Here is a 23,750-nt window from a genome sequence, read left to right on the forward strand (position 1 = left end):
ATCTCTGACGAGGTCAGTGTTGATTTGTACAACACTGCCACCCAATGGTTATTTACAGAAAGACGTGCATCGCCTGATATGATGGCACAGAAGGTTAAATGAAAGCTAAAGTTAGTTGAGGTGTTAAAGCCTTTAGTCAATGATGTCGTCTTTTGTCTAACATCCTGTGCTTGGCTACTATTAAAACTACGCTCTGTTACGTGTAAAATGTGTGTGTATATCAGTTATTTTTAAACCAGGTGTTACAGTGGTTACTACAGTATTGTATTTTATTTTGGTCTGTTTTTAATTGATTAATAAAAAGTGAATGATACTGAGCCCTGTCTCAAGTTCTAAAAAGTAAAGATCACTATAAACATAAATAGAGCAGATGAATAAGCTCATAAGCATGTACCAGTGCAAAACAGCAGAAGAAGATGAATAGTACTTTAGCATTTTGTTCTGTTTGTGTGAGGAGAAAAACACAAAGAACAGACCGCAGATTCCACATACACAATGTATTCCACATACCAGCATTCTGTTTATGTTTCGTCTCCATTGCATCGTTGCTCTAATTAATACATAATTTCATGCTGCATTTTCATTGGCTAATCAGTAGATGTAACAGCACACACGCAGTGAGATGGTAATCCTACATTTCTGACACTGTCTAAAATTTTTGCACAAGCTTTATAAAATGGTGACTACTGCCATCTTTGGACCTCTCTCACAGTATGACGGGGCCACCTCTAAAGAGCCGGGATCATAGTAATCTCTCATCTTTCATCTGGGAAATCCCTGGGACATCCCAAAATGAATACCTGACTTAACTCCCAACAAGAGAGGTCCACCTCTTTATGGAGTCCTGGCTCCTGAATGGATAACAATTTTATCCATTTAATGTTCTGAGATACTGAGAAAGTTTCTGCTAGATTTTGTGTAAGCAGACACTATAGATCAGTGAATAAAGCTTTTTAACATGTATCTGAATAAGTATTTCACTGACGGCTGCTTTAATGATAAGGTGTCAAAGAAAAACTAGACACCAAAGCAGGAAGGGCAGGATGATTATAGATTATGCAGACATGACAGTGATGTAATGAATGCTGAGGCCATACAAAGATCAAATGACAGTACCTGGAAATTAAAAGGTGCAAAGTCCACCACCTAGACCAGAAAGCAAAGATCCACCACATTTAACAGATTAGGTCAATAGCAACGGGGCAACCGGCGCAGCGTTGCTAGGCAATCACATGAAGGGAGATCGACTTACCGAGGACCGCTGCTCAGCAGTCTCCTCCTCAAAGTCTGGGTTCACCTGGAACACAAACACATCCATAGGTTAAATACTGTACTTTGCATCATTAATTCTGCACACGTGGCCCCAAAGTTTATCCAAACCTCCAAGGTAAACAACCATCTGAAATTGATAAGTGGCTGCATTGTGAACCTATGTTGGCACAGACACACACATGCTGCCATTTGCACTCAGCATGAACTTAAGAGCTCTATATTAGGTTGTTGCTGCAAAAGCATTAAACTCGAAAAACAAAGCCCTGCTTTTACTTTGAAGTAGTCACAGGAAATGCACCATCTCTGAGAGTTAAACAATTTCTCCACCCACTGCTTATCTGAATCACACAGATGGAGCTTTTTCCCTACGGTCTGTTTTCATCTCAGATTTTAAATTCTTTTACATTACATGTACAAATGTTGTGCATATTAAAAGTTAAAGTAAACCAGAATGAAAGATTGGGGATTAAACATTTTCATGTGTTGCCATCATTCAGTGTGGCACCCGACGCACCTCACCCATCTCAGCAGCCAAATAACATCCTGTGGCCAAATGTTTGAACCTGAACAGGCTGTTCCAGTAGCCTGCACCGCCCCTACATGGGTCATGGTGGACAACCTGGTAATGGCAGAAGACGAAGCATAAACAAATTTAAAGTCAAGCCAATATCAACCAATATTTATGAGTTTAATCCCCTCAACATCACCAATGCAATGTAAAATACATCATGCCCTTTGTTTACCATGGTTGGGTCCCAAAAGGAATTAGGGTTTATGTGAATATAGGATTTTGTGCAAACCTCTACTTCCCACAATGCTTTGCTGCTTGTGGCAGAGGTGGCAGACTGCCGGCCAGTGGTTCGGAGAAAAACATACTGCTTCTTCCTGTGATCGTCACATGTGAGGAACTTCTCCTGCTCCGCATGGAATAATCTCACCACATCCCCCTGCAATTACATGTGCTGTGTAACCAAGTGTAACATGCTATACTGTGTTATACACAAAGACATGTGTTAAACATTTATGTTACAGAATAATATGGCCACCTACCCCTTTAAGTATTGTCTCCTTGTTGTCGCTCCATTTCATGAACAGAACAACTTTCCAACTCGTGTTACAATTTACAGAATTAACCTGAAGGACAAAGGAGAGACAGTGTGAAACTCATGAGTTAGATCATCTTGGATGTTCAGAGCCTCTAAATAATGAAGGCTCTTAAACATTCGTATCATATTCTTATTATCTGTACAATCATGACAGACAGCGTTCATGTACCTCATTGCATCCTGGGTTGTCAACTAGCTGGTGGCTGCTGGCGTGAAGAGGCTGTCCAGCATTCACTGGGTTAAGAACCACTTTATCTCCAATCACCACCTGCATGAGCACCAAATACAAACAGAACATAAACTAAGGGCAATTTTGATCAACTTTTTAATTGACAGACAATCTTCAAGCACAATAAAATGCTGGTGCTGTAAGGAAACACCGCTTATGTGACTGCTTCATTTTAAGTAGGTTATTCGCCACAATATCAACCACCATTCAATATTGCTGTTCTATTTCCTCTCAAGGAGAAAATAACCCATAGTGCATATGATTTTGCATTACTCCAGATAAACACTAGGGGGAGTGGTGGACCATACATAAAGTGGAAGAACTGGCTGAGCACTTGAGCACTATCACTTACCATAGGTCAATTTAGTCAGATATTAAAAGACACACAATGGGATATGATCCAAACACCATAAACATCACATAAATGCCTCACCAAGCACAGGCTGTAAAGAGAGACAAGCAGCGCCAACATAATGTTGCCAGAATGTGAGTTAGATGTATCTCTCAAGCTGCAGCGATCATTACAGCGGTTTGGTACTTATTTTAAGATAAAGGAATAAAAAACTAAACAAATTTGTAAAAGTTTGTAAAAAATAAAAATAAAAAAAATATTGTACCGGGCACATAAAAGAGGCATCCCTAAACTGGAACTGAACTGTCCCTTTAGTGTGACAGACCCAACAACCTGTCAGGGAACTGATTCTAAGATGAAATGTGTATTTTTCTTTCATTGAGCAGATAAAACAAAACGCCCTCCAAACCAAAGCATCTGAAAATTGACTTTTTGGTTCCCTTCCAATCTAACAACTGGGCAGCTTGTCTTTTCTTTATTTCAATTTCACCCCGTCTTATAACAACTTGCCAGTCCATGTGATGTCTGTTCCCAAACCATGTAAAAAGTCTAAAAATATAGTCTTAATTTCTCCCGCTGAGTACAATTAACTGGAATCCCACACCCAGCTCTACCCACACTGTCTCCCAGGGACCGCAACTTGTAGAAAGGCTGGATGTAGAACCAGGATCCCTCGTTTCCGGCCGAGTCCAGAGTCACTCTCATGGCATTCTTCTCCAGCAGAGCAGGTAGGCGCTTGTTCACCGTCAGGTATTTATTGCTTTTCAAGTGCAGCAACTGTTGGCAAAACAAGGCACCCACTTACGCGATTACAAGTGACAAAGTGATATAATATGGCCAGTGGAAAGAATTACAGAGATTCAAACTGATGATAAAGGATGGAAAAATGGCACAAAGAGGCACAACAGTACCAGAGGGAACACTTCACGGAAAATTGACTGGAACTCTTTTATCTCCAATAAAATATTGAAGTACATGAAATTTTCAGCCTAAAAATGTGTCTACTGTCTACTGTATCTTCACTCATCAATCCGTCCGTCTTCTACCGCTTTATCGTCCACGAGGGTCACGGGGGGCGAGGGAGTGCCAATCTCAGCTGACAGGGTGATAGGTGAGGTCACACCCTGGACAGTTGGCCAGTCCATCACAGAGACACATATAGAGACAAACAACCATTCACTCTCAAAATCACACCTATGGTCAATTTAGAGTGTCCAATTTACCTAATCGTCATATTGCATGTTTTTGGATTGTGGGAGGTAACCAGAGAATCCTGTGTACGCACGAGGAGAACATGCAAACTCCATGTAGAAAGGCCCTTGTTCCCACTGGGTCTTCTTGCTGCAACGGCAAGGTATCTTCACTCAAAATAACCTGTGACCAACGTGCCATTAATCCTGATAAATCGGTCAATCATTAAAAATCAGTACGGACATTGGCCAATAAATGATCATTTATTTTCTTTTTTTTGCCAATATGTTTGGTTTTTAAAAAACAAATGAATAACAATTATATAACAATTTAATGGATTCATAATAACAAATGATGCACAAAAATTGCTGCACTGTAGTGCACTTTGATTAACTTAATTTCTACCACTTTATCCTCAGCACTCTCAGCAAGAAGATTAGGGTTCACGACCCAGTCGGAACAAGGGCCAAGGGAATGCACACACGGCCCACGGTCATACTGGGATTCGGCAACAGTGCTCGCCACTACCCCACCATGTGGACCTGCAGTACACTTATATATTCTTAATTAAAATAGCTAAATATTAACTACATGAGTCCAGTAATTAAAAGACACAAACGATGCAAAGTTACTCAAGCAAATCTGATAAAAATCTGCCTCATAATCATTCTTCCTCTAATGCCAAGTAAAATGGATAAATCTTATACAGTTTTAATAAATTCTAATACAGTTTGTAACATTTGCAAGGACTTTTGCAACGCATGTTTAAAATGTGTGGTTTTTTTTGGTCTGGAATTAAAGTCCATTGACACTACAACATTGTTGTATTTGGATCTTTGTATCTGTGTGTCACAACACAGGAATGCATGGACATTCTCACTTTCAGGTGACCTTGCACCTGTGTGCAAACCATTCCTGAGTTACGAGTGAAACGATGAGATACGAACTCAAAACACTCCTTTGTGCTGTAGCAATTATTTAAAACTGGCTGATTAAAGCGTGAAGTGCACTTCATAATTTCAGGCACACAATGCCATACATGGTGTTAAATAGCATAACAGCTCTGTTAACCAAAGCACATGCTTATCTCGTGTGTTCCTGAACGCACCTGGATGACATTTCCATACTGGATGACTGTTCCCAGCAGCTTGCGGTTTTCAGACTCATTCTGCTTCTTCTCCAGGTCGGCAGCATGCTAACACAGAACAGAGCACAGAGATGCTCAGTCATCACTAACACAATGAACTCTGGTCTTTGCACAGAATCGTTTTTTTCTTAACAGATTTTCCACACAGCATTCTAGTCAGTAATATTTTGGGAAAGAGGGGCGTTGGTCTTACGTGGAGTTTGTTGAGGAGGACCGTGTCAGTCGTGCTGTTGCCTCCAGGTTTTGCCGCCTTCCAGAACTGTTTCTGTGCTGAGTATCTGTTCATAGGACACAGTTTGAAAAGGCAGTCTGGGGAAAGGAAAGGAGAGAACAAGAGGAAAGTGAAAAGCCAGCTCTTTAACATTTAATATTGGCCTTCAGCTTAAAAGACCACAGCCAAGTTTGTTCCACTGGGAAAAAATACATTGACGTTTTCCTCAACTTTACACCTGATGACATGTTGTTGATACTAGGTTTAAGTTGTGTAAAGTTTTTTAAAAAGAGAAACTACATTGAAATTAGGCCTGATATGGCAAAAAATATAATCTTGATACATGATCCGCTAATATTAAGTGCCGTCATAAATGTTAGATAATCTAAGATTTCTGCTCAATTTGAGTGAAGGTATTTTGATTTGTCATTCACCTTTACACATCTGAAATCAAACAATAGAAAATAATATGTATCTGTGTGTATGTATATATATATATATATATATATATATATATATATATATATATATATACATAGTATAATAAAATAATATCTAAAAAGTGTGTTCATGCTGTTTTGATTATTTGCTACATTGATAATGATAATGTCATTCATAAAGTGTGTGTGAAAGAGTGTGGTTAAATTTTGCACTGAAGTTTGAGATGCAAAATGTTTCTTCCTGATAAGAACAGTGAAAAAGCCTCAGTTAGTCACACCCGACTGGATGTACAGAAGATGACAATGCTGGTAATGCAGTTATTGTACCGACAAGGTTAAGGTTTGCTACCGATATTCATGTACTGAAGATAATACACTTCATCCTTTTTCATAACCTCCTCCTTCTTCTGTCGGCTCACTGGTGGGCAAACATTTCCATTTGGCACATTTGTGCTTCCTACTGGAAGTTCTCCAGAAAATAGTATTTTTCTCTGGCCTATGATAAGAAAAGAGACACCGTGGACAGGTTGCCAGTCCATCGCAGGGTCATCACATAAAGACTTGTAACCACTTACGCTCACATTCACTCCTGCGGTCAATTTAGAATGTCCTGTTAACCTGCATGTTTGAGGAAGTCCACCGGGTCACAAACACAGGTCTTTTTGCTGTAAGGCAACAGTGCTAGCGACTAATTGATTTACTTTACTTTTTGTACAGCCTGAAGCCACTCTCACAGAGAATACAAAAACAAACAAAGACATTTGCACTGAATCTCCTGTGACTGACAGATGTGACCTATTATTTAATGGCTTCATACATGTGCAGTCTGGCTATGAGTGAACTGGAACAGGGGATCTGAGGAGCTATAACCATCATCCTCTGTCAAACACGCAGCCAACACACGAGGGTCGAGGGATTAGAGCTCGTGGAGTGTCAAGTGAGAAAAATGAGGACAGCATGAGAGTAGGCCAAGGACCAATGTGGAAAATGGGGCACTGGGAAAACATGAGGATGATCAAATGGGGTTAAAGAGAATATATAAGGAAACACATTTAAGAGAGAAACTCTCTTTTTTAATGCCCACTTGGAAATAAATACAGATTAAAATAAAGCCATTTACAGGAAACTGTCAATGGGAAGCACTATAATTTTATTTTCTTACTGCTATGTGACAATAGAAAAAGCTTCTCTTTTGTGCTCGTTAATGAGTGTTTCCATGCTGTTTTGACTGTTCGAAAAGTCTTCTTTGACACATTTAACAGCTAAAAGTGACTTTGTGCCAAGATCAGATGACACAAATTCAGGCAATCTTCGAGCTACGTATCGGGTGACACATTTTCAGTATCAGACCCGATTATGAACATAGGGAACGATGAACGGATGTGTAGTGTGACATAATTAAAGAAGAGAGTGAGAGAAGTCTGATATGTTAGAATTTTTTTTCCATTTTCCTGCCTAGTCTGACATCTCCTATGACCACACGCTCCTGGACATTCACTAATAAACGTTCCGTTAATCTTTGGCAACAGTTGGCATGCCACGACAAATTTAAAAAATGGTGATAAAGTTATAAAACTGAAATATTGGCAGAGGTACATCATCAATCCAGTCACTAATGATTGACAACTCATTGCCCCGTCTCCCCGTTGACCGAGGAACTGGTGTAGTGTCGTGAATGATCATTGGTCGGGGTCATACCAAGAATCCGTGACACTGTGATTGATAATCTGACATGGTAACCCATTGTGAAAGCCAAAAACATTACGCAATCTAAACATTGTTTACCATCCATTTTAGTTCAATGTCCAAATTTCTAAATTTCATATACTATATAGTGTTCTGGATTTTGTTAATACTTTCAGCTAAACTTTCTTAAACCATCTTATTCATATATGAGCACAAGTAGTATTTTATCTACAATGTCACTCACTAAGTCAAAACTGGACTGGTTAAACAGAACCAAAACAGAAGTCAAATCAAATGTGAATCAGAACTGAGACAAGAAATTAGAGGAAATCTATAGTTCACACACTGCATGTCAAAAAAAAACAGCCACATTCATATGCAGCCCTCAGTTTGCTCTATATTTTATAATAATAATATTATATTTTTTCTGAATGGATTAAAGCTTAAAGTTTCCCTTTGAAACTCTGAAGTGCAAAATGAATAGAAAATATAGTATAATATAGAAACAATGATTTTTATGACAAATAATAATTTTGTCCTTCAAACGTTTCTTTCGTGAAAGAACGAGCAAAACTGTTTTCAGCTGTGCTAACATCATTGCACAAGGGTTTTCAAGGGTTTTCTAATCATCCAATAGCCTTCTAACGCGATTAGCAAACACAATGTACCATTTGAACACTGGAGAGACGGTTGCTGGAAATCGGCCTCTATACACCTATGTACATATTCCATTAAAAACCAGACGTTTGTTGCTAGAATAGTCGTTTACCACATGAACAATATATTGAGTGTATTTCTGATTCATTTAATGTTGTATTCATTGAAAAAAAAAGTATTTTTCCTTAAAAAATAAGGACATTTCTAAGTGATCTAAAACTAAAACAGTAGTGTAGGGCTGAACAATTTTCTGCAAAATATCCAAATTGTATTTCTTCTTGACACATTATGCAACTTTGATTTGATTAATGATATCATTAAAAAAAAAAAAATTTTTAAATCGCCCTGGTTGATACTAGAGCAGGTTTAGTTCAGTTAGCATCTCTGCTGTCATTGCTGCTCTGTTGTGTCACACGTAGCTTTGAATATCATTTGAATAGCGCAGTTAGAAACTGGTGAAGGAAGTCATTTCAACTCTTTGCCTCCACAACTGCAAAGACAAGGCCTTGTTAAACTGGATAAACTATGAAAATATTATCACAATGGCCGACTTCTTTTACCAGTCCTGAAAACACTGCTCTTCAATGTTATAGACAATGAAGAAATCATTCACATGCATGCTGCCTTCTCTGCACTACAATGTCCACAAACAATGTATCACAGGTCTTTGCATTTTAAATTCCATTTATTGTCTCAAACTTATCACTGTGTACACTTAACAATCTGGTTCACCCAAGGTGACACAGACATTGACACACTTATGTATAAAGCACAATACTCTCATATATCTGTAGGGTCTCTTTTTTTGTTTTTACATTCTCTAATTCCTTTACTGTTCCTGATCAGTTCTGAAATATGTATTTTCATTTTGGGAAAAATAAGCATCGTCTTATCTGCTATAAACAAAAAAAAACATACTAAAATGTGGATAAATTCATGTGCACATCCTTTGGAAATTGGTTTTATTCTTAAGTGGGGAGAGGGCACTATTTCAACAACAATATATACCATTGCAAAAAAGTAATGTTTTAGTAACATGTAACATATAGCTACTGCATAGGTGTAATGTTTATGCATGCCCAAACAGCCTTTTTGAGATTTAACACTTTAAATATTGTTTGATATGTTTTACCTCAGTATGTGAAATGTTTTCTGTCCATAAAAAAAAGAAAAAGATAAACATTTTCACAAGCGCAAAACCAGTCATAAATCATCTGGAATTGATCAGTTCTTATGAATACAGCCGGCAAAGAGACAGGTGGCCTAACACATTTCCTGATATACAGTATTATGCTGCCTGGTATAGATGGCTATGATTTGAACAGTGGAATCTACCTTGTGATTTTGAATCTAGCCCTCAACAGGTTGGTGAAATTATTTACTGAATGTTACTTTATGTTAACTTTATTTTGTTGTCGGTAAAGATTTTAATGTGAGATCTCGGAGTTGCCATCATCCTTTCATTTTTTTCAGCTTACATGGCTCTTTCCCAACACACGGTTCACCTCATGCTGTCATGTTTACTTTGTGAGCATATTGAACACTCAATGTCAACACTATAATTGCAGAGGCTTGAACAGCCCTAAGTTGATGGGAAAATGACACCCTTGAGAAACAGACCCATCTTTGCTGGAAACTGGCGACTACACCTTCCCTTAGATTATGTGCCTTGACAAATATTAAACATTAAAAAGTCTTTATTGGTCATCCTGTGTTCGTCCTCCAGCAAGGCACAGCATGTTGTCTGACATGTCTGTGTTGTGTCAGTTCTGGGAAAAATCCATGTGCAAGTGCAACTATCCTGTTTCTGATAATCAGTCATACTGTGCACCTTCTGAGAAACAAATAATGCACAATGACTCAAACTGCAACATCACAAATCAACAGGACACACCCACATTGATGGTACGACAAACAATGTTGGATACAGCTTAATCAAGAAAACAGCTCTCACTATGACAGTCCTGCCCTTCCCCTATTAGTCTAAGGCACAGGATACGTGTGTAGGTTACATATGCAACGTCTGTGTGGATCCAAACCCGGCAGTCAGGACCCATCAATGAGTAACACACTGTATGTACACCTGTTTAACTGCTTGGTATTGCAAGTTTCACTCACACTCGCTCAGCTTTTACTGCTTTATCCTCCACATGTGGGTGGCAGGTAGCGTTGGTGCCAATCTCAGCTGACATAGGGCGAAAGGCGGGGGACACACACAGGTCGCCAGTCTATCACAGGGCTTATTGCAAATTTAAACTTAAGTTTATTTATTTGATAGGGACAATGCTAATTGACCAACAGACAAATGACTTGCTGTAAACAAGCCAGTGATAGCTACAAGTGCTAGTTTCCATCCGTTGTCCCTAGCCAGAGCTTAAAAGGCACCCTAAAAATGCAAATGTTAATAATAAAAAAATACAGTGTCAATCTAAAAAATTGCAAGTAGCAATTTTAAAAGATACTGTGAGCATACCCCCAAAAGACATAGATATTACTCACCTCACCTAACCCACTTAATTACAGTTCAACGTAGAAATACAGTATAAATACAGAAAGAAAAGAAAAGAAATTTCAGCCAAACACAGCAGCAGCTAATGCTAAACAACTTGGGGGGGGAAATAAAAAAAAACAGATATTGATTTATTTAATTTTTTTTAGCAAAGCTTCAGTTCAATATTCACACTGTAATAGATATAAAACTTGATGGAATATTACAAAATGACACTAATAATTATATTAACTGCTATAATCTAAGGTTGCAGGTCAATAACGATCCAGCCTGAGGAATGAGGCCGAACAATTATGGTAAAAATTAATTTTGGTTTAATACATATAATACAAGTATGTATTAACATACTTGTTGGAGCTTCATCACATGAGGTTCGATGAAAATATGTTCTACTGTAAAAACATAACTTGCTTTCATTATGTGCTATGCATTTTTTTCATTTGCATTTATTTTATTTTTTTTAATTAAAACAATTATTACAAAAGCTCCGACTGTGTGAAATATATAAATTACATCCCGAATTGTCCACACGACCCGACCTGCTGGAGTTCAAAATTCAGAATCGGAATGTGAAATAAAGGCGACAGTATGATTGTTGGTGCCAAACTGTCTGGTTTGAATATTTCAGAAACTTTTCACACAAAACATATGGGCTTCACAGAGAATGGTCTGAAAAAGAGAAAATATCCAGTGAGCAGCAGCTCACTGTTTTTTGTTGGAGTGACAATGCCTTGTTGATGCCCGAGGTCAGAGGTGAATGGCCAATCTTGAAAGGCAACAATAACGCCAATAGCATCTTGTTACAACAAAGGTATGAAGAAGACCATCTCTGAAAAGACAACCTTGAAGCAGATGAACTACAGCAGCAGAAGACGACACCAGGTACCACGCCTGACACTTTACTATGTGACCTCTGTGCCTGTGTACAGTGGCTGGTGTCACAAAATGGAAGAGTGAATCGGACAGAAGAAGTAGAAAATATGTAGTGTTCCCAATTTCCCTCATGTTGTTGCTTTTTTCCCCATTTTATCAGTTTGGACAAAACCTCTTTGAGACTTTCCATATCTCTAAAATTGTTAATGCGGTGGAGAGACAAACAGCATCGTTGCCTCATAGCAAGGAGGTTGCGGTTCAAATCCTGATTAGTCTGTGTGTGGGTTCTGTTCTTACTCTCACAGTCCGAACATACATTAGGTTGATTGGACATGGATGTGAATGTAAACGGAATTTCATCTCTGTATGTTGATCCTGTGATGGACTGGTAAACTGTCCAAGATGTACTCTACCTTTTGCCCTATAATCACCTGGGGCCTCATTTATAAAACTGTGCGTAGGACCGACGTCAAAATCCGCGTACGCACGAAGCACAGAAAGTGCTTACGCACAAAAATATCCTGATTTATAAAACAGTGCGCACGCACGTCCTACGCTGATTTCCCTTTATAAATCACAATCTACTCTAAATGTGGCGCACCTGTTTGCGGGTCATACCACGCCCATATTTGCCGATAAATATTCAGAGAAACGCCCCTCATAAATATTGATTCATGACTGAAATCATGCCGAAATCGGAGAGAAAGGCCAAATAACGTAATTTCACGAGGTGGAAATACTTGTCGGGGAGGTGGAGAAGAGGAAGGCTTTATTGTTTGGTGTTCTAGAGTGGCAGCATGTGGCGGATAATGTCAATGCTGTTTCATCAGAAGGTCGGAGTGTGGCCGAGGTGAAAAAAAAGTGATCAGACATTAAAGTAGACGCAAAAAAGCGCCTGGAGTCACACAGGCAGAGCGTCTGTGCCACGGGCGAGGAACAGGCCAACCGGAGCTCACCCCGCTGGATGAAAAACTGGTGGGGATCATCGGGGAATCCCTCCTGAGTGGAGAGGTGACGGAGGTTTAGGGGGACACCCATGCAGGTGTCGCGCCAATGTAGGTATCCCCGACAGAAAGTGTTGCCGCGGAGGCGGAGAAACAGTGGTGCGCTTGCTTTCACCCAAGTAAATTAAAACAATTGCATTGTTTAATGATGTATTTTATGTATACTTCACATACTACTCTATAACGTCTGGCAAAGATATGGGGGGAAACACATTAATTCAGACTGTTTACCTGTCTGCCATAATTTGTATCCCCCCATATTTTTGGCTAGAATAGAAGAAAGCTGTTAATAATACCAGAGGTTATAGACTAGTATGTGAAGTACAAAATAAATCATTAAACAATGCAATTTTTAGTTTTAATTTACTTGGGTGAAAGCAAGCGCACCAATGTTTCTCTGCCTCCGCCTCCGTGGCCAGGGTGAACACTTTCTGTCGGGGATACCTACATTGGCACAACACCTGTCGCCAGAAACCCGAGTGTTGTGAGCACTTGGAGCGGGACTGGCACGGCGTGGTTTCTGCGGGTGCTCCTCTCTAAGGATGGGCCCAATGCCGCACACAGATCCAAGAGGACAGCTCGTGGGAGTCGGAAACGGCTCATCAGCCACTCATCACTGTTGGCCAGTGGATCTAGCTCGTCTCGGAAGTTCCGCTCCCTCCGTAGCCTTCCGTTTGACACATCCTCTAACAGTGCCAAATCATTGTGCGCCATGACGCATTGTGAGTACCTGCCTTTATATGCCCGTCGATTAGGTATCTGCTACACGTGTTAGAATTACCCTGATATCAGTGAATACATAATTTGCCCTACTGTTGTCTTACTATTGTCCTAAATCTTTATGTTTCCCGTGTGCACTCCAGGGAGTTAGCTTGTTTGTTCGTTGTAGAAATGTAGTTGTTTTTATCCATTTCTTGCAAATAAACTGTTCATATATGAGAGGTAATATAACTTATAATTTATTTTACACGATCAGTTTCACACATTTCTCCCGTTTCTTTCTTCTGCCATCAGTGGCGCAGTTTCGCCTTACCCCAGGTATGTGCGTACGCATGGGTCAGAGTTGGCGTGGAGGACCGCACATTTTCCCGTCAAGTTCTCTTTTTATAAATCCCATGGTTTGCGTAGAGAGTGGCGTACGCCTTCTTTTGTGCGTACGCAACGTTTATAAATGAGGCCCCTGGAAATTATCTAGAGCATCTACAGCTCCCTCCACTCACCATCAAGAGGATACAAGTTGAAAACTAAAGAAGTATCTCTCGTTTTAGAACTGCATAAAGCCTGCACAACAGTTCAAGTAGGAGGCCAAAACAAGTCAATATATATATATATATATATATTCACTCTGTAAAACAATAAGGTATTGTCTTTTCAGCTCTGGAGCTCCATGACATCATCATGTTCACTCTGTCTCATGACCCGTAATTAGATGTCAAGATTTAATGGCAGGTTACTTAACTCTTCCTGGCTTTCAGCCTGACAGAAACCTTTCATTCTGAGATCCAAGAACAAAGACGTACATGACAGAGATAAAAAGGATGTGACTCAACTCATTATTTGAGTTTTGTTAGACTAGAGGAGTAAATCAATCTTAAGTGTCCTGCCCTCTGGTTGAACTGCTCACCCTAGGTCATAGAGTTAAAAAAAAATCCATCCTTTAAGCAGTTTAACTATGAAAACACAAAGTCAAGTTCATTTTTACATGTAATAAATGACAGCATTGCAATGATCATATAGATATTTCCTACTTAGTTCAGTTAAGACCTGTACGGAATAATTACGGGGTGACTAGTTCAAGGAAAAACCCAGATAAATGAGTGGAAACACATAATGAGAGCAGATGCATGCACACGGACGCACTGCATGGTGCAGTTTCCCCTTATGAACTCTGCCATTTAAATTTCAGCCAGTCATTAATGTAAACAAACTCAGTGTTTCCCCTACTATTCATTTAGGATGGCACCGGTTGTGGTGCATTTTGCAGTCCTTTCTCTCATTACCATTTTCCATACTCTGCTCTGTCTCGAGGGAACATGCCTTCGCACACACACGGAGAGAAGGAGACAGAGGTGGAGTAAAAATAACTACAGTGGACAGAACATTCTGTGCATTAAGTGCAATCAGTGTTTCCTAAAAACGTAATGGTCAGCTCAACTTTGATCTCAGTGGTGGTCGTGGGTTAGAAAAAGAGCAAACCCTTCCAAATTCTCAGGTCTGTTGACAGTTTTATAAACAAAGCTATATCACGGTTGGGCTGAAGAGCAAAAATCAAAAAGTTTGGGTCAGAGGAGGGGTTTCAACCTCAAGTAAACTTGGGGCAACCGAGCATTTAGTCTGACCATTAGGGTGCCAGTAAAGTGGGAAAAAAAGTCCAACCTATTTGGTAAAAAATATTGTTGGTCGGTCGGGGTGGGCAACTTCAGCTTAAACATGAGTTTTTTTTTGTCTCTATGTTTTAACGTCTGTTTATGTCTGGGACCTTGGATGGAAATTACCATTGTGCCAAATCCGGCATATTTTATAATGCAATTTATCGTATGTTCATAAATATGCACTGTCCCATCCAAATAAACATTAATAAATTCATTAATAAAAAAAAATAAAAAAATAGCATATTCCATCATGGTATCTCAATGAAAATGTTAGTGATGATAGATAGTTCAAAGATAGAAGATAGAAAATAGAACTTCAAAGCAAAAGTGTCTGTGTTGATAAAAGAAAGTTGTCCAGAGTGATCACTTTTATACTTAAAAGACACATTTCTATCATGATGGGACAGATCTCCACCATGATGACAATGTCCCAACACCTCTGGGGGACTAAGACCACATTTTCCTCTCCAACAGTCAGTAAAACACCATGAATATTTCTTGTCCATCCGTCCTGTTAACATGCAATTGTACACCATCTTTTACATAATCCAAAGGTGTTAAACCAGATCTTAGCAAACCAAGTTGCTCCTGATTTCATGGCTTAGATAACTATGACCTGGATGAATGAACATATCCACAGATATCTAACTTAAACACTTACTAACTTAAAAAAAAAAGTATTAAATCAGTTAACCATAAGTCATCAAAGATCGAGGAAACATGTGAAATTGAAATACTGCCTTTGCTGAAAACAATGGTGCAGCTCCACAAACTCTGGTTAGGTTTCAGTTTTGGTGTTGTGGTCTGTTTCACCACCCAATAATACAGCTCATAGAAGCTCAGATCACACAGGATGCCTCTACACAGCAGCTGCAGCTATAGGTCAGAAATGCTGAAAGTTACCATAGCTAAAAAGCATCAGTCCCTCTCAAAAGATAGCTCAATAAGAGGAGAAGAAAAAGGAGTTTCTACTGATGAGGACACAAGGAAACAACACAGGGAGTTTCTACCAAGGTTAGCCAACACTCCCTTTCTCAAGGTCAATGAATTTCAATGCATTATGAATTTAATTAATTCAAAAGGCAAACATAGAACCCAAGAAGATGGAAATGACACTGGCACTTGCATCATCTCACTCTACAGTCAATTAATTTACTTACTTAGAACTTAGTCTGCCAAAACATCTAGAAATGGAGGGGGCAGTCAATTTAAAAATACACTCAGTGGCATCTTTATCACTAGTTTGATAAATGACATAAAAACTGCACAAATGTATGATTACATCCTGTTGCGTGCCAGACAGGTAGCTCTTTTTGCCAAAACATTTGATGTAACACAACCCAGAGGTTCTGTTGCTTAAAAAGGTGAACATATAAAATAAATGCTTAGCTATCTGACAGAGAGAGAGAGAGAACTACATTTTGAATGATTTTTCTGTCAAAAACAGATGGACGACTCACAGATAAACAGGTGACAGCAGCACATCACAGGTGTACATCACTTTCTTTGATCTGTCTCAGCTGGACATCGCAGCTCTGAAGTCACAGGTGGTCATTTTGTCTCAATTTCCCTCTATAGATTTGAAAAAGGACACTGTTGTGTCTTTTCAAGTTTAAAAAAAAAAAAAAAAAAAACCATCAATATGTTTTTACTGCTTCATTCAGGATTCACATGAGCATGTGTTGTGTTGTGTTACTTAGCTCACTGGCCAGTTACAATGGTCAACCACCACTCACCCAAATCCAGCACAGGATTAGGGTCACAGCATGAATGTGTGGTTTAAAATCTGCAAGCACTATTGAACAACCTTGAAAGAAAAATTCAAGCTCAAGATCAAACTGCATTACACACCAACATGAGGGAAACTAATTTACTTTTAAACCTCTATGAAAATAAATGATGTCCCCAACATCATCAGCAGCCAAAAACTAGTATCACAATATGTTCAGCCAAAAGACAGCACAAAAAAAGCACAAAAACTTAACACAATCCAGTTCCTACTTTATCAATCATCTGTGAAATAGTGATAATATGCGGATTAGGTTTCTGAAACTGTTGTACATTCTATTGCATATTTCTGCAAATTAACTCTAAATGTAATCTTTATATAACAATAACAGCACTGAAATTAAACATATCGTTGGCCGTGATGCGCAGCAATGACCACAATCCTCCTGACCTGTACCACAAGATATCAAGATAAAACTGAGTAAGAGATTTTGAGGCCTTACCTCTGAACTTCTTAGGTGGGTTGTTGAGGTCACCGGTGTCTGGCTGTACCACACAACGGTCATCTACAAGCCTGAGGAAGATAACATAAGAAAGTCCTTTATTAGTCCCACAGTGGGAAAATTAGCAACGTCACAGCAGCAAATACAGTAAAGATATAGATAATACAGGGTCTCTCTGCAGGTGTCAACAAGTCAGATTTAAGACTTTTTTAAGACAGTGAATACAATTTAAGACCCATTTCAAATACATACTGGCAAAAAAAGGACAAAAGACATAAAGGAAAATTGGAGCCACAAATTGAACTTGCAATTCGGCTTAGCTGTGGGTTTTCATTAAGTTTTCAACGCTGCTATGCTAAGCTGTAACACACCGCGGCGCGCGCATAGCGCACTAAGCTAGTGGTGGGGTGCTCGATAAATTCTCACCGGGCAGCACAGGTGGCCTACTTTAGTTCCGTGTTGTAGTTATGTTATCGCATCCTCAAAAATAGAAACATTTCATGGCGAGACTGTTAATGCATGTTTTAAATAAAAGTAACGTTTATAGATTTTTAAGACCTTTCAAAGTTGTATTTAAGAACTTTTATGAGATTTTAGGAGAATTTAAAAAAAATGTAAAGCCTTAAATTCAAATTATTGGATTTAAGAGGGCGAGCAACCGCGGCCGTAGCAGACGAAGCGGAGTGAGTGGAGGCGGGACTTCCGCTACAAGTAAAGCGATGCTTGATTTGTTCTCTCGCGTTTGTCCTTACAGGCTCCTGTAGAAACATGGCGTCTCACTGCTAACAGTGGCAATGCTACCGTGGCCCTCGACCATGTTACTTTAAATGACTTTTTGAAACACTAAAACTATTATACAGCGACAAGACAATGCAGGAGCACATAATATGTATAAAAAGTGGATTTTGGGTAATATAAACCCATAAATACTACACAGTGTCCCTTTAAGACCCCGTGGATACCTGTAATAAATAATAAACATGCATTTCCACAAACAGTATCATGAAACAATTATTCAATACCCAAACATCTTGGATAACAAATTAAACCATGGTAGGTACTATTAAAGCTTTAATTTCTTTCCTTTAAAAATAAAATTACATTAGATAATCATAATTGTTATGCTAATGAGAGTAAACTACAGCTCATAGAAACCAAAACACAATCAGCATTAGCAGCTTTGATGAGGCTCAAATATCAACTATTTTCCCAGTGATCCTGCCTACTGCAGCTTTAATACAAGTATAAATGTAACATCCGATTTCAAAACAGTAAGCAGTTAAAATAAGGTAGATCGTAAACTGGAATTTGAATGGACTGGATTATATGGGTAGATGCTCAATATGGACAGCAAACATAACCATAGCACAATGACATGTATAACGGGTTTCAAAATTGAAGTGTGGTAGTGCTTTTATTCTTCTTCTCTTTAGACCTCTCGTCTAAAATACTCCTTTTACGTTTCTTAATGTGGATGACAGGCGTAACGGTAGCAGGTGCAATGCATTTTAAAACAATATTGTAGTAGTGTGGCTGCAGCACTGAAGAGCTACCCCCCCCCCCCCCCCAACAAAGGCAACACTAAAGTAGCTTTCTGAAGATTAAAATGAATGGTGCCAACAAAAAAAGCTGTGGCATCCTGCCAAAAGTAAATGCATCAGTATTATGAATGGAAATATTGTAGCAAATGTTATCAACCAAGGACAGTGAATCACAGCATGGACATTTGCACTGGGGTACGAGTGAAGAGATTACTGTATAACCAGCTATTACTGAAGCATGCGAGTGCGCTAGTGCGCCTTCATTGTTCTCTGTTGTGCCACTGTTACTCAAACTTGTCTTAGAGTTTGCCTGAACAACACCAAACCACCACCAGTCGTACGCAAGCTCTCTGTAGATTTACTTGATAGAACATCAGAAACACACCAGGGAATGGACAAGTAAAAGTACTGGGACTGGTACGTGTAGCGACGTTTAAGTGTCACCTTATCTCTTGTTTCATCTCGTGCCAATATTGTTCACACCAGCATCTCAAGCATGCAAGAGAAAGAGGTAGGGCATGCATTTCCAGACTTTTCCAGGAACAATTCCCTCAAACGCAAGGACCAAATGTGCCGACACAACTTAAGATCAGAGGGCAACTTGCAAGAGCCGCTTTTCCCATGGTGTCCACTTTTATTGATTTGCAGCACACTTTGCATAATGGAATGAACACTGGTAATTACGACTCGTCGTTTGTCTTGCGTAGTCGTAGTAAAGCAATGCAGGGAGAGTAAAACAGGTGGTGTTGTAACAAACAAGTGCACAGCCGAAGACATTCTCCTAAATATCAGCTTAACTTCTTTCTTGCACAAAATTCAAGCAAATTCAATGACCCATGACTACCTTTAGGGTGATTTTTGAAATTTCTCAAATTCACAAACTTTGAAAGTCCAAGTGGAAGTGGTGTCCTCAGGACACATTAGAGACAGCCGACGTCCTCTGACCGGCTGTGGTTTCACCGTATTTTTACACTCCTCATGCATCACGTTATTGAACACAAAATGAACACTCAACATCACATTTCTATTTTTCTAGCGGTTAAGATCTTATTTCATATTAGAGCAGCCCTACGAGTGCCTCCCCCTCTCTCTTTCTCTCTCGGTCTCATGCACAGACACACACACACACACACACACAGTCGCTGGCACACACAAACACAGTGACAGCGTGTTCAATTCGACTCATTTAAAAACCTTGCTTACTTATTGTGAGAAGACATGATGACGTCAGTGTGTGTGTGAATATGGCGCAGGTTAAGCCTGCATTTTGACAGGTTTGTGACATCCTGTTGTGTGATATCACATAATTATTTGTCACTGAAAACATCAGAGAGAGTGGAGCTGCAATGTGAGTTTAAGTTTCATAATTTTGGAGAAATAAATCTGCCCCCTGATGGCTGCATTTTGTAAGCCAATTATGATACAGTATTTTAATCATCTTTTTTCAGCTTATCCCTTTAGGGTATCATCTGCCTCTATCTTTCCCTATATATACACAGTATTTTAAATCCTGGTTATGACAGTGATGCTACCAGATTTCAATAATCTCTCATTTGAAATTTGAGATATCACACACAGCAATACAAACATAAACACTATGGAGATGGTGGATCAAACACAACACATCAATAGGACACTGACCAGTCCAGTCAGTTGCATCTTTTTATAGCCTAATGCAGTTCACACTGCAACACAGGGAACAGTGTCATCATGAAGGAAGGAAGCACATGGTCTGAGATTCTCCTCCGTTGCCTTGATTACACTCATGCACTGATGGGCCATGCGTATGAGCAGGATTTGTCCTTGGTGACCAAGGTCTAGGAAAAAACACATCTCCTGTTGAATTCTGGTAGAACGCTTCATGCATTTATCCCAGATGTTGGCTGCCACTATCTCAGTGGTCCAGGTGGCTGCAGGCATCTCTCTGGAGTCATGTTTAGTATGCTGACGGCAACACTAACACCTAATACAATAATGCTATTTATAGACATGCACTCTTAGCTTCTTTCCTGTGCATGTGTGTGTATGTGTGTGTGTGCATACACTGGTAGATTTGAGTTGGTAAATTTGATAAATTAGCCCTGTCATGCATGCTGGCAGTCTCCAAAGCCTTTGTTGCCATGGTGGGTGACGTACACAACACTGCACAGTGAAAGTGAGGTTTGTCAGAGGTGGTGAGGAGGAGGAGGAGGCTCAGCACAGCCTGAACAGAGAAGTACTGAACAGAAGGGTGACATGACACGGGGAGGACAATTGCAGTGCTTGAAAAAAAGAAGAAAAGGAGGAGGGGAGACCAACACATGCTGTGCTCATTTCCACCTTGAAATAAGATAAACATACTGTGGGATAGAAAATAGAGAGGAAACAGACACTGGAATACAGTTATCTAATATCAGCCATGATGAACATCTCCAACCAGCCTCTGTTCTTCTCCTTTTTCTGACCTTTTGTTATCTCTTTGACTGTCAATGGAATGTCAAGATTTGCCTAATTTGCACATAATGAGATGCACTTTTAGTTCATTGCCTACTATTAGGGAGGAGGGGAGATGTCAAGTGCTGAAATAACGGCTGTGCAGCCTGTAGCTGGAAGAGACGGTGGGTAATTTGAGGCAAGAGTAAAGTTTACACAAACTACCAATACGATACAAGTAGGAAATTGACCTCTCAGGATGTTATGTACAGATTGTTGTTCAAAGACGTGCACACAACGCTGTTCCTCACCTTTGCCCAGCTGAGACTAAGACTGGCTTTACACGGCAACGCTCCCGGGCGAAACCGACAAAATATTTTATCAGATGTGCCTTACGTTTAGACGGCGACGGCATTTTTGGGGCTTAAAACCGCAAAAAATTAACCCACCCTCCAGAGTGGAAATCTTAAAAACGCTCCGCTGTCGCGTTCCCATCTAAAGGGTTGAAAACGCAAAAGTGTTTTCTGAGCGGCTCACGCTGGCTATCCTCCTGTACACATTGATGTCAGATCCATGTACAGCCAAACAACAACAAACATGTCGGATTCAATCCATCAGTCCGACATTCAAGTTGCCTTTGCTGCTCTGATACCTATCCAGGAGTCATTTCAGCAATTACGCCAAGTTAATGTTTTGGTTTTCGACTGTGGGCGACTCAGCGCTACTAAAGACAAGTAGAAGGACATTTCAGCGCATGCGCACACTCCTGGTGTGTGTTGTTGTATGACAGTGCTTCACAGTGCCACCTAGCCACCTGGCATGCATACTACATAACATTTCACACACTTTTGCATCACCGTGTGCATGCAGATTTCCCAAAGACGCTCGTCTAAACGCGAAATAAAAAGTGGGAACGCAACGCCACTTTTGCAGTTTGTGTTCAGATTGTTGTCGTGTAAAGCCAGCCCAAGAGGAACCTACAGGGACTTATGGCCGAACGAGTTGTAATTTTAAAATCAAAATCGCAAAGGCTGCAATTGATATGCTCTGTATTAGTTTCAAACCTGCATCAGAAAAAATCACTGTAAAACCAACACTAAATTAAGCATTGTTGTGTTTGATTAACCTAGGACCGGCTCTCTGTCGACCAAGTATATGATCCAAACCTTACGCAGCGGGTCCCGTTCGATTGAGTCCACTAGGTTGCAATACACAACTTCACCCCCAGATGTCACTGAATAAATGGAAGTTTCAGGTCATTAGTCACCACAAACAAAAGTTAAAAGCTATGAGCCGTAGCCCTTTCACACCGTCACAGCTCTGGTTCCCAAACCAAATTTTGAACCAGGCAACCCGTTCACACCAAAAAATAAATTCATTCATAAGCTGAAAAGTAAAAAAAATACTTGGTGTTTCCATTATGATTACATCATGAGTGGGCGTGTCAATGTAAACCGCAAACGAGAGGAAGAAGGAAAGACTTCATAGTTGTGAAAATGGCGAAGGAAATGGAAAACATATCGTGGTATGCAGAAGAGTCTCAATGTTTGGCGTCTCCTGAATCTCAGCTCACAGAAACTCAACGCCATCCACCATGTTTCAAACGCCGTGTTTACTTCCACTTGCGTTGTATACTAACCCACACCAACTGTTGACGTAAGGTGGTGGAAATTTGGTTCCACTTAATTGGCCTGGGCCCACCCATTTGACAGTTAGGCCCACGCAATCAGAAGGCTTCCTTTTGCTCCACCACCACTTCCATTAGTCTACCACCAGATATATCAGGTATTATGAGTGGCAGTGTTCTTCGTTAATCTGCCCCGGTATCACTTCAGCACCTCAGGTGCCCAATAACTGTGGTTAGTGGTTTACAGGTCATTTAGATTCACCATCTTTTTAAAATATTTACAAATACATGTTTGTGCGCACAAAAGACATGAAAATCTTTAAACCTTTAATGTTTTAACAAAAGAAAGAGGTCAGTCTGGTCTGTGTTTACTCTGAAATAAAAGCTCCTGAATCAGTTGGTTAAGGCAGAGTTCCTGCGGTACATCAAATCCATGAAAACGCTTAAATATTAATGTTGTGAATACATCACAAACCTAGCTGCCGAGATATTTTTTTCCCACTCACACTCACATAGAGCAGCAGTGAGGGGAAATGCAGTGCTGATAATCTGTTGTCTTTGTTGTGATGATGATGTTTCAGTAATAATGTATACAGTGAGCCTGGTCATCTTTGCAGCTCCCAAATTTACGTTGCTTAGCAACGACGGACGCCTCAAGAGCCACAATGGGTCTTTCCTAATGTGGCCTCTGTTTCAAGCAATTATGCCTCATTTAAATGCTACATTGAGGTGTTGTAAAATGATTTTGTTTATTTATTTATTAAAGACCAATAACGGATTAAAAGGTTTGGTTCACATGGCCTGCCTGTATGATGCCTGTATATTCAGAGTGGCTCTTGAAAAATAGATTTATTTTAAATGTATTATTGTTGTTGTAAGCCTAATTTGGT

General features: G+C 39.7%; 1 protein-coding gene across 1 annotated transcript in view; it reads right to left on the reverse strand.

The window, feature by feature from the left end:
* itpr1b (inositol 1,4,5-trisphosphate receptor, type 1b) overlaps positions 1–23,750 on the reverse strand; it is a gene marked incomplete at both ends in the record, with an annotated part of 108,108 nt that overhangs the window by 83,678 nt on the left and 680 nt on the right. Inside the window, 9 exons of the mRNA XM_083893028.1 lie at positions 1,253–1,297; positions 1,787–1,891; positions 2,073–2,219; positions 2,323–2,406; positions 2,548–2,646; positions 3,578–3,736; positions 5,259–5,345; positions 5,491–5,606; positions 17,281–17,351. Of these exons, the coding sequence (XP_083749154.1) occupies positions 1,253–1,297; positions 1,787–1,891; positions 2,073–2,219; positions 2,323–2,406; positions 2,548–2,646; positions 3,578–3,736; positions 5,259–5,345; positions 5,491–5,606; positions 17,281–17,351 (913 nt within the window). The remainder of the gene's footprint in view (positions 1–1,252; positions 1,298–1,786; positions 1,892–2,072; positions 2,220–2,322; positions 2,407–2,547; positions 2,647–3,577; positions 3,737–5,258; positions 5,346–5,490; positions 5,607–17,280; positions 17,352–23,750) is intronic.

This window comes from Microchirus variegatus (genome assembly GCF_963457635.1).
Source record: "Microchirus variegatus genome assembly, chromosome: 7".
Classification (NCBI taxonomy): Eukaryota; Metazoa; Chordata; class Actinopteri; order Pleuronectiformes; family Soleidae; genus Microchirus; species Microchirus variegatus.